This window comes from Myxine glutinosa, chromosome 8, assembly GCF_964187855.1.
Source record: "Myxine glutinosa chromosome 8, kmMyxGlut1.1, whole genome shotgun sequence".
NCBI classification, from domain to species: Eukaryota; Metazoa; Chordata; class Myxini; order Myxiniformes; family Myxinidae; genus Myxine; species Myxine glutinosa.
The window spans coordinates 93,364,888-93,382,926 of record NC_136268.1 but is presented as its reverse complement, the minus strand read 5'-3'; the positions used below and the strand labels follow the sequence as shown (position 1 = coordinate 93,382,926).

Below are 18,039 nucleotides of genomic sequence, written 5' to 3'. Positions count from 1 at the left end.
CGTGAGATGCGGTGGACCTGGGCACGACATTTAATGGGGGAAAAAGGGGAAGGTCGGTTCTACAGAGTGTTGTTTACAGACAATGGGACTAGGGAATGGGGGATTGGGGATAGTTGGGGAGTATTGGGGAAATAGGGGAATATTTACAAGCGGATATGGAGGCTAAATCCCATATCCGCAACATTGCACCCTTCTCTACCCTCGGGGCGTCCCGACCCGATAAATTTTTACCTATTTTAGTGTGGCACTCAGATGTAGTTCCCTCTACTATTAACTCTACCCTCAGTGCGACAGTTTTACAGATATTCACAAATGAGTAAATATGTCCCCCTGCGACGTTGCACCCTTCTCCTCACAGAAACACGCCCACAGGATAACCGAATCGCGGAAAGAATTCGCAAACTAAACATACAGCCGGTAGGGAGCATTATTTACACAAGACTACGCTGATATTTACACTACGATCCAGGACCTGTTTTTGGAGGAACACATGCAGATGTTATGCATAGAGAGAGCACGCATGCCAGCATCGATACACCAACCCACGAGTGCTCTGTGGCCTTACGGCCTTTAATAATGTGCAGAGCACCCCTTCCAAGCACCAAAAGCACCACCCCAAGCACCAATCGGTGCAGTCACCATTGTTCATTAAAATAAAAACAACAACCCCTAACCCTGCAGGTGTCTCTTGCTCTTCGTGTGGTGCACTTGGCCTTCTTGCTTCTTTCAAAAATAAAGAAAGGCGCCAACCGCGTCCATTTCTGTATTGTGGCCGTCAGGGGGCCAACTAAAAGTGGTTCACCTGTATGGCATAGGTGCCACGTTGACCCATAGGTCCATCAACGGGTGGTGCTTGCCCGCAAGAGAACTGCGGTCCATGGTGGGTGGCCACAAAAATTGCGGTCCATATGGTGTATCGATCCCGGCAGCAAGCAGCGAAAGTGCAGGCCCACAACTGCGGAGCCAGCACCTCTCTCTCCTCTCTCTCTGCCCCAAAGCCAGATCCTCGGAGGTGGGAGACAAAAGAAGAAAACAAGTGAGTAAGGTGGTAAGGGCGCAAAAGTGCACGCAATACAAGGTGATGCACACTGGGGGCACATGGGAACCAGGTGAGACAGGTACGTTCCTACCGTACGCCCCTCCCCCACCCCCCCACCAGGTAACCTACATTGCCCCTCCCTTACCCCTTACTGTATCCACAAAACACAACACTACCCATAAACATCTACTTTACAAATCAACAAACGTCCCTACTGTCTTCCCCGTTCCTCCCATAAACCAAATTCGTCTTCTCTCCCTCCTAACCAATCAAATTTGCCATTTTCAACTCTCATCAAAATTTGCCATCTCCAACTGAACATCAAAATTTGCCATTACCAATTCATCATCAGTCCCTCCTAAGGAGGGAGAGATGGAATCACCCCAATGTCTCATCCACGTCGTGATGCGTCTCACCAATCCACACAGCAATTCTCATTTCCTGCACACAGAACAAAGAAAACACAGGTGTGGAGTCATCATCATCACCACAGGTAAGTGGCTGCGTATGGTGCGACAGGTTCATCAATCCTAACTATTTCCTAAATGACTTTAACAACTTTACATTACCCGGGGTCTTTCCCTGCCAATCCATTGGCCAACTTACACTATGGGTTCTAAAAACCAATTCCCATTGACCAAACTGTGGTGCTTTTCAATTTGGGGTCTCACTCCCCCGATTCATCTCCCGGTGCCCTCGCACAATTTCTGGGCTGTGGCGTGTACCTCTCCCAGCGGGTCTACCCACCTGCACACCTCCACCACTGCAGTTGCCTCCGAGCTTACCTGCTCCTCACCCTAACCTAACTACCTGGGGAAGGCCCTCTGGCGCTCTCCCCACTCGGTGCCCTCTCTGGCACTGGGCTACCCGGGTCCGTCCTCCGGATCCTCGGGCCCCACTGACACTAACGGCTCCCAGAGCCCACCTGCGGCCTCACCTGGCCGACATCCTCACAGTGGTGGAGTGCCCAACCAACTACACACACTAACAGGCTACACGCCCAGCCATTTCCACAACACTAATGCACCCATCCACAATACCATTCTGCAACCGCACCACAAATGCCAATATCCAACCACAATTTACCTATACCCTCTACCTAACACTTACACTACCCGCCCCGGGTACTCGTGAAAGGGGTCCACTCTTCCCCCATCCACACCTTCGCACCATGCACACCACTCCGTACCACTTACTCCAACTCTCTCCACACCACTCATTCTCTGCTCCATATATTCCACACACCTGCACTTGCACACCTGTGCTCTCACACCTGGTGCCACCTGCACCCTTCTCTCCCCAAGCGCATTCGCGCGGATCCACACACTCACTACTCATACCCTGCTCCACACTGCTCCACACACCTGTCCAGCTCTCACACAGCATCATCTCATCTAACTACTCCCCTCTGAAACTTGCGCTTCCCAGTCGCCCCTTTAAACTATTGCGCTCCCACGTCATTATCATCCACACTAATCTACCTGCGTCCCCACTACAGGTATCAGTCACTAACTAACCTTAACGTTACCTAATGTCATCTTCGCTAGATCCCTATCAATATCCTAACCCACCCGGGCTAGTTTTCACTGCCATACACCCCATAAACTATTGCTCCTTTGCCCCACATGGGAAGGGTGGCAGGGATGCCACCCTTACCCACCGGGCCCATCGCTCACTACCAATCCCCCAGTCCTCTGGCACTAATAAGCCCCCCTTTTGTGAGGGATGACAGAGTTGCCATCCCACCACATCGGGCATCTCCCACTACCAATTTTGCACATCAAATTTCAACAAATCAAAAATTTGCCAATCACTGCCCATCCTCTGCCAATCATTACTGCCAATCCATTGCCAATCATCAAATTTTGTTTTTCTCTAATTTCGGGGCCAAAACACTATCCTCATCACACAGTCTACTCACTAATGCCTCTCGGTGCGCCAATTCCTGTCCAAAGCCCGGCTTCGTACAGCCAAGCCATGAATGCGGGTTGTGTGGTGCCAGCGGCTGGATACGTCCCGCATTCGGTGCAGGGAAGGAGGTTTACCCGGGCCGAGATCCCACGCACCATCTCGGCACGGAGCCATCCCGTGGCCCGATCTCGACCTGCCGGAATGCCTCAACAAAAAGTGGTCGCCATGACGACCCTTCCTATCCAGCTGCCCGCTCCGCCTAGTGGAGGACGGACGCGGCCGTTCAAAGCGAGGCCCAGCACGCACCGAGGGCCCGATTCGGCTAAAAGTCGTTCTAACCGCTGCTCCGTTTAACGTCGATGCTTCACCTGCATGCTTACACCCCGCAGCCCGTTCCTTGCTCACACATCCAGCCGTTCCCATGCTCCTCGTACCTTTCCTTACACACCCAGGTACCCTCATTCCACTCACAGCCTTGGTCACACACCTGACCACCGAACACTTTGGCACACATTCGTTGGTCGCACACCTCACCAACACACCTCTTCGCACCCCCTCCTCGGTCACCTCCTCTGTGACAATCACAGGTGTGCTCTCATTCGCACACCCAACCACATGCCTCACTACCAATTCCAGCGTGCATTCCCACTCACGCTCTACCATTCCAGGTGTGCATCCTTTCTCACCTGTCACAACCAACTCACGCTCCTTGTCACTCTCACTACTCTCACCTCCATTCTTGACAGCGCACTCACCCTTACTCTTGACGGCGCACTCTTTCCTCATGCACCCGTCCGTTACACACCTTTCTCGCGCACACTCTCCCGTTACACCCTCTGTAACACTCACCACAGGTGTGCATTCTTCCTTACTTTTGACAGCGCACTCTTTCCCCATGCACCTGTCCGTCACACACCTTTCTCGCGCACACTCTCCCGTCACACCCTCTGTAACACTTACCACACCGCGCTTCCATGTGCTCCCTCGCACACGCGCTACGACCGACTCACTCTCGCCAGCACCCTCACTCCTTGGCACGCACTTTTTCCTCACACACCCCAGAGTCGGACTTTCTCGCACACCTCCTCTTTCGCACACCAGACCTGTTGCACACTTCACCAACGGCCTCTCACGAACACCCGGGTCCATCTCGACCCCCAAGCTTCTTAAATCACCTGGCGGATCATACGCACGACCATATTGGTCACCACTTACACCGGGTCCTCTTCCTCTTCGCTTCTCCTCCATCACCTGCGAATCCCTCATCCGGTTAATGAGCACATCATCACGACCCGAACACAGACTTTGGACCAATTCTTTTACTTCCTCCTTTATCTCTTTCTTATCCTCTCTCCGTCGCTTCTTAATTTCGCTCACCCCTTCTTCCACTTCTTCTTATTTCTGCTTCACCTCCTTCATCTCCTCGTGCGCCCCTTTAAGTTCTTCCTCTAACTCCACTTTATTTTTTTCTATGTGCTCCCGCACCTCCCGCTCTTTAACCTCCATCACCTCTACCACCTTGTTCATTTTCCTCGTCAAGTCCTCATGTACCGTCTGACACTCTTTTTTAATTACCCCTACGTCCTTTTTCATCTCCTTCTGTGTCGATTTTAAACCCTCTATTACCGCTGTGTTCTTCTTTACCTGTTCCCCCAACTCCTTTTGTCCCACTCAGTTGTTCTACTCCCAGCGTCAACTCCTCTATACCCCCTTGCAATTTTACAGTCCCCTTTCTCACCTCCTTCTCCATGCGCTCCTTACAGTGCCTCACCTCCTCGCGCACTCCTCCGACCTCCTCACTCACACCTCTTCTGATCTCTTCTCCCATCACTTGCATCTCCTGCCCAGATGCCACCCTCATCTGCTCCATTTCCTCCCTGTGAGCATCCAGTTTAGTTTCTACCCCCATTCTGACCCCCTCTATCTGCTGCCCTATTTGTTTAACTTCCCTTTCCGCTTGGTCCCTCATGTCCCTCAATTTGCCTTCCATCCTGTTTTCTAACCCCTCTAACCCCTTTTGCATCCCTTCCATTTGATTCTCTTGAGCGGCCATTCTGTTTTCTACCCCCATTAACCCCTCCTGTATTTCCCCTAATCTATTGTCTAATCCCTCTATTCTACTCCCTAACCCATGTTTCACCCCTTCTATCCCATTGTCTAACCCCTCTAATTTCTTGTCTAATCCCTCACCGGTACCCCTCGCTTCGTCCCTCATTACCCCCATTTGGTCCTCTAATCGCTCACTATCAGCCCTCAATTCGTCCCTCATTACCCCCATACTGTTTTTCAAACCTCCAATTTGGTCTCCCATTTGTTCCATAAGGGCCCTCATTTGCAGGAGGAAAAGGTTCGAATCCACCAGCGGCGCTACCGCGGTCGCCGTGGCCATGTGCGAGGCGCCATTTCGCGCGCCCGCCACCTCGTGCGTGACGACGCTATTTTGCGAATCTGCTACCCTCACTGCTTCGCTCTCCTCTTGTCCCTCATTTTGGTCCTGGATCGACCCTGCCTCACTCTCTTCTACCGGAACCCAGCCGTCTTGGTCTGCCATAGCGCGACTTTCAAAATTCGGGTTTTTTTTTTTTTTTTGTAAAACACAATCAAATTTCGCTGTTATAATTTCGAGCGCGTGAAACGCGCTCCGGATCGAATCCCACTTCCCGACACCAAATGTTACCCTAATGGTACAATTGGTGTTCCAAAATTTGGGCCTAACAAATTTAGTCCCAGGTCCGAATCCAACTCCTCGACACCAAATGTTACAGACGCGGTTTTGGATGTTGGTTTACCGAGCGGTTTGGTATGACCGCGTCTGCACAGTTTACCCGATTATACTCGAACGTTGGCCGAGTCGCGCTACGCTAAATCAATTGAGGAAAGGACACAACGGCTGGGTTAAATGACACGACACCAGGGGTACAGTTCTCAAGACCTCCGGAGGAGGTTATAATATTTCGGAACGTTGAGATTACAAGGACAAGAGGGACAGCATAGGAAGGTAGGCACTTAATCACGGTCTTATAGTAACCCCGACAGACCACAGATAAACAGGACAAGACTGACTCACACCGGGATTGATGGCACGGAAGGGCAGGTAGTCGGTGGACAGCACAAGGTGCACCTTGTGCTCAGGGACAGGATAGCGCGGCCCAAAAGATGCAGGGAGGTCTCTCAGCGCTCGGAGGTGGCGTATGGTTCTCTTCACTTCAAGCTCGGGGCGCATCTGACGTCACGTCCGGTAAGTGGCTGCGTATATCCAGCGGGGAGTGACACGCCCTCGGCTCGTTAGCTCCGCCCCAGATGAAATCGGCCCGTTGCTTCTTATTGGGTGCGGGGGGTTACCGGGCTCCGCCCTTGACGAGGGGCCGACAGTCAGCCCCTTCGTGGTAACCCCGTCGGCGCACATGGGCAATGGCGGCTAACCAAGCCGGAGTGAGGACGCACACTCCCCGCGCGCTGTTGTTGTAGTTGTTGTTGTTGTTGTTGTTGTTGTTTCATGAGGAAGATGGGAGGAGGTATGGGGAGGTCCTAAACTCACTACTGGTGCCATACAATCACATTCTGGTGCAACGAAGAGTCAGAATTAATGGAAACGAGTCCTTAACTGACATAGACTAAGAATAACTAGCAAGATGTCCGAAAGTTGTCTATGTGAGATGCGGTGGACCTGGGCACGACATTTAATGGGGGAAAAAGGGGAAGGTCGGTTCTACAGAGTGTTGTTTACAGACAATGGGACTAGGGAATGGGGGATTGGGGATAGTTGGGGAGTATTGGGGAAATAGGGGAATATTTACAAGCGGATATGGAGGCCAAATCCCATATCCGCAACAGTATGTAAGGCTCGCAGAGGAAGCTTTTATGTCAGGCACAGGACAAGGATATTATAAGACAATTCAGCATACTTTTACATGAATTTGGAGATCAAAGACATTGGATAAGTCAACAAAGTATTGTTACATTGAAGGGGTGTTGGTCCATAGCTAACTTGTATTAAGACTTTCGTATGGATTGTGTGAATCGTGTAGCTTAGATTTACCTTTGTATTGAAGGAGCTGGGGCTCCCACGTCGATCGGAAGAATGGACGCGACAAAAAGCTGGAATTCATCCGAGTTGCTTTAATCAAACCAAACACTCAGGCACTCTGAAAAGCCCGTTTATCGGGCAGCAATATATATACATATTATCCCGGAGCGTTTGCCCAGGAAAGGCGAGAGGGGGCGTGGCCCAGCGTCCTGGCTGCGGCCTGGCAAGTTGAGGGCGAGCCTGCCCGGGCATGCCCGGGCATGCCCGGGCGTCCCGACCGAGGCCTGGCAAGTTGAGCGCGGGCCTGCCCGGGCGTCCTGGACGAGCCCGGCATGGTGATCGCTCCGCGTCCTTGATAGGTGCAAGGCGATTGTGAAAACCCAGCGGTAGCCGCTACACACGTCCCCCCAGAATCGACTTGCACCGGCAGGGTCAATTTGAGGGGGGTCCTGATGACCCGGCCGAAGCGACCCCTGGCGGGTCGTGGGAGGGGGTCCGGTGTGGTGGTGGGCGGTCGAGTGGGGGGCACCGTGGACGGGGGGCGGCCTCGCCGCGGCGGAAGGGCCACCCGTGGTGGGTGGTCGACGTCCACGTGCGCCGGCTTGAGGCGGTCCACCGCAATCCGGTCCGACCTGCCGCCGATGTCGATGACGAACGACTTGTCGTCCCGTCGCAGCACCCGGAAGGGCCCGTCGTACGGCGGCCGGAGTGGCCCCCGATGTGCGTCGTGACGCACAAAAACATACTCCGCTGTGCGAAGTGCTGGGGGGACGTAGGACTGGGGGTCACCGTGGTGGGATGTTGGCACGGGGGCAAACCGTCGGGCGGCCTCCTGGAGGTCCGAGCGCTGGTGAGCTGCGGACCAGGGACTGGTAGCGTCGGGCACGAATTCGCCCGGGACGCGTAGCGCCTGGCCATGGACAAGCTCGGCGGTGGATGCCTGGAGTTCCTCCTTGGGGGCCGTGCGGAGGCCCAAAAGGACCCACGGCAGCCGGTCGGCCCAACCGCCGTCTTGAAGGCCGGCCATGAGCGCGGCCTTCATGGAGCGGTGGAATCGCTCGCACAACCCGTTTGCTTGGGGGTGGTAGGCCGTAGTACGGTGAAGCTTGACCCCCAGGTTGCGGGCGACCGCGCCCCACAGCTCGGAGGTGAACTGTGGTCCGCGGTCTGATGAGATGTCCGCCGGTGCGCCGAAGCGGGCGACCCAGGTGGCGATGAAAGCCTGCGCCACGTCGGCGGTGGTGGTGGAGACGAGGGGAACGGCCTCCGGCCACCTGGTGGTCCTGTCCACCATGGTGAGCAGGTGTGTGAACCCCCGTGACGGGGGGAGGGGGCCCACCAGATCCACGTTGACGTGGTCGAAACGTCGTTCGGGCACGGTGAAAGGTGCCAGCGGGGCCTGGGTGTGTCGGTGGACCTTGGCCCGTTGGCAGGCCGTGCAGGTGCTGGTCCAATCGCGGACGTCCCGACGAAGGCCGTGCCAGACGAATCGCGCCGACACCAGCTTCTGGGAAGCTTTCCGGCCCGGGTGGGAAAGGCCTTGGAGGGAGGCGAAGATGCGGCGTTGCCAGGTGACGGGCACGATGGGGCGAGGCTGGCCTTGGGAGATGTCGCAGAGCAGGACAGTGTCCGCGAAGGGGATGTCGGCCAGGCGGAGGCCCGTGTCCGCCGCCCGGAGGGCTTGCACCATGGTGTCGGTGGTTTGGTCCGCCGCCATAAGCGCAAAGTCCACGCCCAGGTGGACCGCGTTCGCGCTGGCCCGGGAAAGACAGTCGGCCACGGCGTTGTTTTTGCCGGCGACGTGCCGGATGTCCGTGGTAAACTCCGACACGGCGGAGAGGTGGCGCTGTTGGCGGGCCGACCACGGCTCCGTGACCTTGGCCATGGCGTAAACCAACGGCTTGTGGTCGACGAACGCCGTGAAAGGTCGGCCCTCCAGGAGGTGGCGGAAATGGCGGACGGCCAGGTGTAGACCGAGGAGCTCCCGGTCAAACGTGCTGTATTTGAGCTCGTTCGGCCGGAGCTGCCGGCTGAAAAAAGCGAGTGGCTGCCAAACCCCGTTCACCCATTGCTCATGTACGGCGCCCACCGCGTAGTCGGAGGCATCCGTGGTGAGGGCGATGGGAGCGTTGAGCACCGGGTGAGCGAGCAGTGTTGCGTCGGCGAGGGCCCGCTTTGAGCTTTGGAAGGCCGCATCCATTGCTGCGGACCAGGCGATGTCGTGCTTGGCCGGCTTGCCCCGGAGGGCTTCGTAGAGGGGCCGCATGAGTTGAGCAGCGCGGGGCACGAAGCGGTGATAAAAATTCACCATTCCCAGGAATTCCTGCAGGGCCTTTATGGTGCGGGGACGCGGGAACGTGGTGATGGCCTCGACCTTGGTTGGCAGCGGCACGGCCCCGTTCTTGGTGATGTGGTGGCCCAAAAAATCAACGGCCGTCGTGCCGAAATGGCATTTGGCCGGGTTGACGATGAGGCCGTGCTCGCTGAGGCGCCCGAACAGTGTTCGGAGGTGGAGGAGGTGCTCGGCCCGGGACGTGCTGGCGACGAGGATGTCGTCCAGGTAAACGAAAAGGAACGGCAGGTCACGCAGCACGCCGTCCATCAAGCGCTGGAACGCCTGAGCCGCGTTCTTGAGACCAAACGGCATCCGCAAGAATTCAAATAAGCCGAACGGCGTGATGACTGCCGTTTTAGGGACGTCGGCCGCCCTGACAGGTACCTGGTGATATCCCCGTATGAGATCAATTTTCGAAAAAATGACCCGTCCCGCCAGACGGGCGGAGAAGTCTTGGATATGCGGGATCGGGTACCTGTCGGGGGTGGTAGCGTCATTGAGACGGCGGTAGTCGCCACACGGGCGCCATCCACCCCCCGGCTTTGGCACGATGTGCAGTGGTGAGGCCCACGCGCTATCGGAGCGCCGCACGATGCCGAGGTGCTCCAACGCGTCGAATTCGGCCTTCGCCACGGCGAGCTTGGCTGGGTCGAGGCGGCGGGCCCTGGCGTAGACCGGCGGGCCCGTGGTTGGTATGTGGTGCTCGATCCCATACCGTACTGCGACGGCCGAAAACGTCGGCCGCGTGAGGGCCGGGAACTCCGTGAGCAGGCGAGCAAACTCGTTCGCCGCCGTGACGGCGCATGCCAGCTCGGTCGGCGCGGAGCTGCTCAATGTGCATACCAGGGAGCTGAAGGTTTCGGCGTTGATTAAACGACGCCGTTGGACGTCCACCAGCAGTCCGTGTGCGCAGAGGAAGTCGGCGCCTAGCAGAGCCATGGGCACGTTTGCAGTTACAAACGTCCAAGCAAAGCGTTGGCCGCCGAAGCAGAGGGTGACGTTGCGCGGGCCGAAGGTGCGGATGGTCGATCCGTTGGCCGCAACCAAGGAGGGGCCGCAACCAAGGAGGGGCCGCAAACCGCGGATTGCCTGTCCTGGTCAGAGGCGGGTATGACGCTCAGTTGGGCGCCGGTGTCGCACAGGAAGCGCCGTCCGGACGCTTTATCCGTGATGAACAGTAAGTTGCCCGTGTGGCCGGCGCTCATGGCTGGTAATGAAGGCCGGCCCGGCCGTTTCCCGGCCTGCCGAAGGTGCACGGGGGTCGGCATGTCCGGGCCTTCTGTCCGAACCTGGCATGATAGTAACACCACGCTTGGTCAGGTGGAGGCCCCGGTCGTCGTGCTGGAGGTGGTCGGCTCGGTGTAGCGGCCGCCAATTGCATCGGCAGTTCGGTCGTCGACCGTGCCGGGTGCTCGGGCGCCATGGGTGTTGCGTCGGACGGCGGTGGGTCCCATGTCGCCGCTGCGATGCGCTGTCCTGCGGCGGAGATCTTGTCGGCTTCTCTGGCAAGGGCCCGGGGATCTGTGATCGTCGTGCTTGTCAGGGCGAGGCGTACCGGGTTAGGCAGCTGATGGAGGAACAGCTCCCGGAACAGGAATGCCGGAGAGTGCTCGCCGAGCAGTGAAAGCATGTAGTCCATTCGCTCGGAAGGGCGCGTGTCGCCGAGCTCAGGCAGGTCGAGCAGGCGCCGTGCGCGTTCCGCCGATGGGAGGGCGAAAGCGTCGAGGAGAAGCTTCTTAATCGCGCCGTATTTGTCAGCGGCTGGCGGGCTCTCGAGGAGGCTCAGGGCATGGGCCGCGGTGGCCGAACCGAGCGCTGCTACCACATGGTGGAAGCGGGTGTCGTCGGCCGTGATGCCTCGCAGGGCGAACAGGGAATCCGCCTGTGCGAACCAAACTGCCGCGTGAGCCTCCCAGAAGGTAGGCAGTTTAAGGGCGACTGCCGTGTCCATGTCGGTAGGTCACCAATGAAGGAGCTGGGGCTCCCACGTCGATCGGAAGAATGGACGCGACAAAAAGCTGGAATTCATCCGAGTTGCTTTAATCAAACCAAACACTCAGGCACTCTGAAAAGCCCGTTTATCGGGCAGCAATATATATACATATTATCCCGGAGCGTTTGCCCAGGAAAGGCGAGAGGGGGCGTGGCCCAGCGTCCTGGCTGCGGCCTGGCAAGTTGAGGGCGAGCCTGCCCGGGCATGCCCGGGCATGCCCGGGCGTCCCGACCGAGGCCTGGCAAGTTGAGCGCGGGCCTGCCCGGGCGTCCTGGACGAGCCCGGCATGGTGATCGCTCCGCGTCCTTGATAGGTGCAAGGCGATTGTGAAAACCCAGCGGTAGCCGCTACAGTATCAGGATATTTATTCAGAAGTAGGTCATATGTAACATGTGCACCAAGAAGGCGGTGATAGTAATCTTAGAACATTTGTAAGGTTGTATTATGTCTGACGTTCTGTATAGATGAGGCCAGTTGGAGGACTTGGGGAAACAAAGGCACCGGAAAGTGTTTCGTGCTAGTAAAGGAACATCATCACGGGCTGTTTGGCCATTGCACCACAAGCCATGTCGGTATAGTCAGCTACGGAGCCTTGGAAAGAGGCGGTAAATTTAACCTTGTGCACCGAGATCACCATGTTAATACTCCGATGAAGTGTTAATACCCGAAATGCCAGATTGTCCTTGCTTCCAACGATCCTTAGCATACCTCGATCGATTGAGGTATGATGTTGATTCATCCATTGTTCGACCTAACCGCTGATGCAGAACCACGCTAGTTTTCACAATTAGGACTAGTTGTCCATTTTACTATATGCATAGCTATTGACTTTTAAACAATCTGGTTTCTTTATTTATGTGGACAGTTTTGTTCCACAATAATGTTATTTGTGTGTTTCTGAGATGTCAATGTTCGGGGACACAGGGAACATTTTGCACATCCATACATGACAATTGATAACATCACATTTACATGTTTGTGCCAGGTATGGTGGAGGCCCTGCTGTCAACCACCTTTCTGTATGTTCTGTGTGCCAAACGGAACTCGAAAAACTTGAGAAAAGGACTAATGCTGAGATGGAGACCTTCATCCGGGTAAGAAGGGAGCATCATTTTCACTTATTTGTGTGGTATGTTTTCTCCAATTATTATGTTCATCTCATTTGAACGCCTCACTTTCAAAGCCTGTTGTTTGCTTAACGGTTAAGGTGGCTGGTTTGAGATATTCGGGTATTGAGTTTGAGCCCCTAGTCGTGCTGTTGAAATAACACCAGGTGGATTGGCTCAGCTTGTCATCCTTCTGAGGTCGGCAAAATGAGTACCAACTTACTGGTAATAGGGTCACTGCATCAGCGGCACAGCCACCCTACCAGAAAATGATGCAACCAGCAGCCATAACCTGCATACAAAACAACAACAACCTCACTTTCACTTTTCTATTTTATACTCAGCATTGAATGTGCTCCTCAGTCTTTTTTGCCTTCATTTATAATATTTATTGTACCCCTCTTGTAATTAAGGAAGTAAGCAGAGATCCAGCTTGCTCACATTCACATTCCTGGTGGGCATCTTTCGAAACTGAGTTTCAGTTGTGTTGGTCTTGGTTTTCTTTTCAATTATCTCATTAACCTTGATATATTTTACTTGTGCAGAAGAACAAGGCTTTTCAAGCAGATGAGCATCCTGGTGCCATATACTGCATCAGTATGCAGTGGTTTCGAGAGTGGGAGAACTTTGTGAAGGGGAAGGACACAGGTGATGGGGGGATGGGGGGATGGGCGGGGGGGGGGGGGGGATTTTTCCTGCACAACAGTAATCCCTTTTTTCCTAGCTAAACATATCAAAGATCCATCTCAATCTCTGGGGGTGCGTCCCTCTCGGCTATCCTGCAGATGATGCCATTATTAACCTGATGAATAACCTTAAACACATACCTGTACCTAGGCTTGTCTTTGCTGAATTCAGGTCACCTTGTTTGTGACATGTACGACCCAAAAATTCAGTAGAAGTATTTTTTCTAAATCTCTTTAAAACAATACCTTTATGATTCCCATTGAACACATCTTTCTTTTTCGTCTTCTGCTACCATCTTTCACTCTCACAAGGCGTTTAACACAAAACGCTCAACTTGTCCAAGTGATGATCCTTCTGCAGATCTAAGAAAACCTTGCTACCAATTTTCCTTCTTTATTCAGTCAGGCTGGTGTTGGCTTAGTGGTTAGGGTGCCAGCTTGGGATCCTAGGATCCTGGGTTCGAATCCCGGTCGATCGCTGAATTAACACCAGGGGGGTTGACTCAGCCTGTCACCCTTCCGAGGTCAGCAAATTGAGTACCAGCTTGCTGGGATGAATGATCCCGGTGTGTACCCTGGTTTAGAATAGGTACACCGTATCCCTGCGCATCGTAAGAGGCGACTAAGGGTTGGCGCCAGGAAGGGCATCCGGCCATAAAAACATTGCCTCAAACAGGGAACCATGATTGTCATGGGGCCCGCAAGGCTAACCCCCGCTCTAGCGGGGAAAATGGCCTTAAAACGATCTTTCATTCATTCAGTCAAATTTGATCAAAACGAGCTGATAACTCTCACTTACTGGTAACTCCTTGTTTGTGGGATACTGTCTGAAGTCCCAATTCCCATCATAGATGTTGCTCAGTATTTTACCCAAGCCTGGCAGTGAGAAGTAAGGTGTACTTGAGCCTATCTTGTGTAGTGCGCGGACAGCCCCAGGAATAAGAGGGGCATGACATGCCTGTTATTGCTTCATTTGGAACGGCTTTCAGCCACTCATCCATCAAAGAAGCAAATACATTTGTTGCACTCAGGTCATGGAACTAGCTAGTGTTTTGGGCTCTTCCTCATTTAAATCAACCAAATGGATCACTCTAATTAGGAACAGATGTGCACCATCACCCACAATCAGGATGTCTCTCGTTGTGGCACTCCAGTTGAGCTTTCCCACAGTCGCATTTTCCCATTATGGATTGGTCGATTTGGTGCTGCCATCTAAGCACATCTGCTAATGATGGTGGGATCCCAGGTTCAAATGTCCATTGTCTTGTCTTCTAAAATCGTTTATGATGGTTTATGTAAAAGTAAACATATGTGTTCCATGCTGTCTAATATAAAAAATAACCCCGAGTCGGCTGACGGTCATCTCTTGAGGTTGTAGTTCCGACCACTGCTGATTTGGGCCCCCCACCCCTGGGAGCTCCCTTTATCCGAAATCGAAACATGTAAGAACGGGCAATCCTGCGGACCATAGAGCAGAAGGTTTGTGTTGGGTTTCAGAGCGATCGGTTGGTAAATAAGAGAAGAATAGTGATCCGAAGTATCTGCCACCCTCTGGGAGCTCCCATGATCCTAAATCGAAAGATCGAAGCCCGAGCAATTGTGCAGGCTATTGTCTTGTATCCATGTGTCAAGTTTCAGAACAATCAGCCTGGTGATAAGGGAGGATTAGCAAAATTAGCAAGTTAATTTCTTCGATAATTGAGATGAGATGACATAAAATTATGGACATGCAAGTTCCTTCTTCAGCCTTAGATGATCACTGTAGAGCAAAAAAAAGAAGCTAAATCTGATGGCTAAATCTACCAAAGCATTTTCTTTATTGCATGATAAATGGTGTTGCACACTAGTTGTTGTTTTTCTACAAGGACCAAGGCATATGGAAGCGTTTATTTCGGTGAAGGAGGTATATTATGTACTCTTTTTAACTCCTTTGTTGATTTTGGTTTGGGAATCACAAAGAAGGTAAAGTTATTTTTTTAGTTTACAAAGTCGAGGCACGTGGAGGAAATTTGATACCTTTTTATGCCTCCGCGACAAAATCGCTGAAGGCATTATGTTTTCGGGTTGACCTTCCCTCCGTCTGTCCGTCCGTGCATCCGTGATATGTTTTCGTTACGCAATAACTTTGACAACAGCTGAAGCAATAATGCTGAAGCAACATGAATAATGAAGAATGAAGCAACAGCTGAAGCAATATGTCAAACTTGGTACAAGTATGAATAATGATGTAAAGATGAACTGAGTACATTTTGGGGTCAAGAGATCAAAGGCCAGAGGTCCCCTTAGGTAGGAATTCTGTTACTGAGCTAACTTGTGAACTAGTGTTTAGATTTTGACCAAACTTGGTATAACTATATATTACGATACAAAGATGAACTGATTAGATTTTGGGGTCAAAGGTCGATGTCAAGTCAGGAAAAAAATGTGATAATTGAGAACAGCTGAAGGGATTTAAATCCAACTTGGTACAAGTATTCCTGACATTTGAAACGCCCTACAAACCAAGCCCGTATAAAACATATGTTTTGGAACGCCGGCCGCATTTTCAATCCAATCATCATTTTAATTTGTTAAAAAAATGCTCCATGGGTAGGTGATCATATGTCGAAGTTTTGTGTCAATTGCCCAAGAGGTTGCGGAGAAAACTAATTTGAAAGTAAATCAAGGTGAAAAAGTGAGGGTTGAAGAAAACCAGTGATGGCCTTGGCCGACCTTCCACGACATGGTCAAGGATGGTTGTGGACACCCAATACGAGTTGGTATTGCATACTTTGTAGCATGTAGCAATCTTTTATTTGCTTAAACTACATTCAAAACTTGTTTTTCTCTTGTAGATCCACCAGGACCAATTGACAACAGCAAGATTGCCATGAACAAGGGAGGTCACATGGTTGTCAAAATGGGTGCGCCTTAATTTTCCAAGTGTATATATGTATATATATATATATATTGGATACAATGAGTATAGCTTATCAGTGTATCTCTTTACATGCCCCATGAGTGTGATGTCAACCTGCCCACAAAGTAGCCTAACAAGAATCTTGACAAGCATTTCAACCTTCCATTGCTGTTTCAGGTGCTGATTATGGGCAGATCTCCAAGGAGACGTGGTTGTACCTGGGTTCCATTTATGGTGGTGGACCAGAGATAATTATAGGGCAAGATTTCTCACACATTGGGGAGCGTCAAGTGTCAGCCTATCCCATAGATGGGTCAATGCGGCAAAGCTTGCCTCATGGTGGAGAAGGATCATTGCATCAAGTGTTGGCAAATTCCAGTGAGGAATCAGCACCACAGGGCTCTTTGCACGTCAATGAAGAAGCGGTGCACCAGGTGCCGACGCACACATCCGAAAGGTCTTTGCATCCCAGTCAGCAACACCAGGAGCAAGAATCCTCTCTGCCATTGGATGTGCAGATGGAGTTGGAGACCTCGGTGGGGTGAATTCTGCCTGCAATGACATTGTGACGCGCCTCCTGTTTTATGTCATTGCCACTGCAGTATAACAGTGGGAATGGATCATGAACACGGAGGCTGAGTCACACAGTGACTTTAACTCGCACAATATACTAATTGGGAATCCCACTACTCAACAGGCAAAAAGGTGAAGGTAACTGTTGGTGATAATTTCACTTGACATTCCACGTTTCTCAAGTTTGCTCCCCCTCCCCACCTTTTATTTTGTGTTCACGAGCAATGTGATACGTTTGATAACTTGTAAACATGTGCAGCATTTAACAAGTTTCAGAAAGCATTGCCTTTTAATTTATATGCCTTTTCCTCATTTGTTTAAACTGTGCTTGGTAAATGCTTTCTCTTGTGAGGGATGTGTAAAGTGAGAGTAAAATTTCTGCAAGTGTGATACTTTCGGTTTGTATTGCTTTGTTCATTCTGAGATTTTAAAACATTAATTCCACGAGTACATTAAGGAAGGCAATTGTGTCCTGTACTTTACGGAAAAAACGTTTGCTTTTGTCTCCTCAGTCACAATTACAACAAGAACTAGAACGGCAATCAGTAGAGAGCATACCTCCACCTGGTTGGCCATATCACTCAATGGTGAAGAATCACTTTAAAAATAATTATTCTAGCCGGATCCGGATCCGGATCCGGATCTTCACCAAAATTGAATTGATTCTTCCTTGTCACACACAGAACCTGTCCAACATGTTTCGTCCAAATCCGTCCACAACGTTTTGAGATATCCTGCTATGTATCGTTTTTGGCCCGATCTCCCAATGGTGAAGAATCACTTTAAAATTTTTAGTAGCCGGATCCGGATCTTCACCAAAATCTAATCATTTCGTCGGTGTTACATACGCTACATCGCTGCCAAATTTCGGCCGAATCCGTCCACAAGTTTTTGAGATATTTTGTTCACAAACAGACTGACAGCCAGACAAACAGACAGACAGACAGGGATGAAAACATAACCTCCATCCACCTTTGAGGGTGGAGGTAATTACATCTGTCAAAATTGGGAAAATATAATCAGGAAAAGCAACCACCCCTACCCCACCTCCTCAAAGCTTTGTCCCCCCACCTTTCTGCCACCCTCCTTGCACCACCCTCTCAATGCTTACCCCTCACCTCACCCTCTAAAACCTTTCCCTGCATCCCACACATTGAAACCTTCCCCTGCACGCCACACACACACCATAACCTTCCCCCGTACCCTAAACATTGAAACCTTCCCCCACACCCACACACTGAAACCTTCCCCCACACCCCTAAAGCCTCACCTCGCTCCTGCAAAGTCCCCCACCCCCCATACACCCCTCCCCCCAGCCCACCGATACTGCACCATCCCAATGCCTAATCCCCACTATCTTTAACTGTTTGGACCACAAACATCTGAGGTCTCCGCTCTCACGCGACAGACCTCTCAATCTAGGCCATTGCCGATAAACCAGACATCATCTGTCTAACAAAATCCTTCCTC

At 52.1% G+C, this 18,039-nt stretch overlaps 1 protein-coding gene across 2 annotated transcripts in view; it reads left to right on the top strand.

Annotated features, from left to right (window-relative positions):
- The window catches only part of USP33 (ubiquitin specific peptidase 33), a 148,649-nt gene extending 131,690 nt beyond the window's left edge, over positions 1-16,959 (top strand). For both annotated transcript variants that reach the window (XM_068124850.2, XM_068124849.2), the window contains 4 exons: positions 12,291-12,399; positions 12,957-13,059; positions 15,932-16,000; positions 16,174-16,959. In XM_068124850.2, coding sequence (XP_067980951.2) covers positions 12,291-12,399; positions 12,957-13,059; positions 15,932-16,000; positions 16,174-16,541 — 649 coding nt within the window. In that variant the 3' untranslated portion in view covers positions 16,542-16,959. The remainder of the gene's footprint in view (positions 1-12,290; positions 12,400-12,956; positions 13,060-15,931; positions 16,001-16,173) is intronic.
- Positions 16,960-18,039: the final 1,080 nt, after the last annotated feature.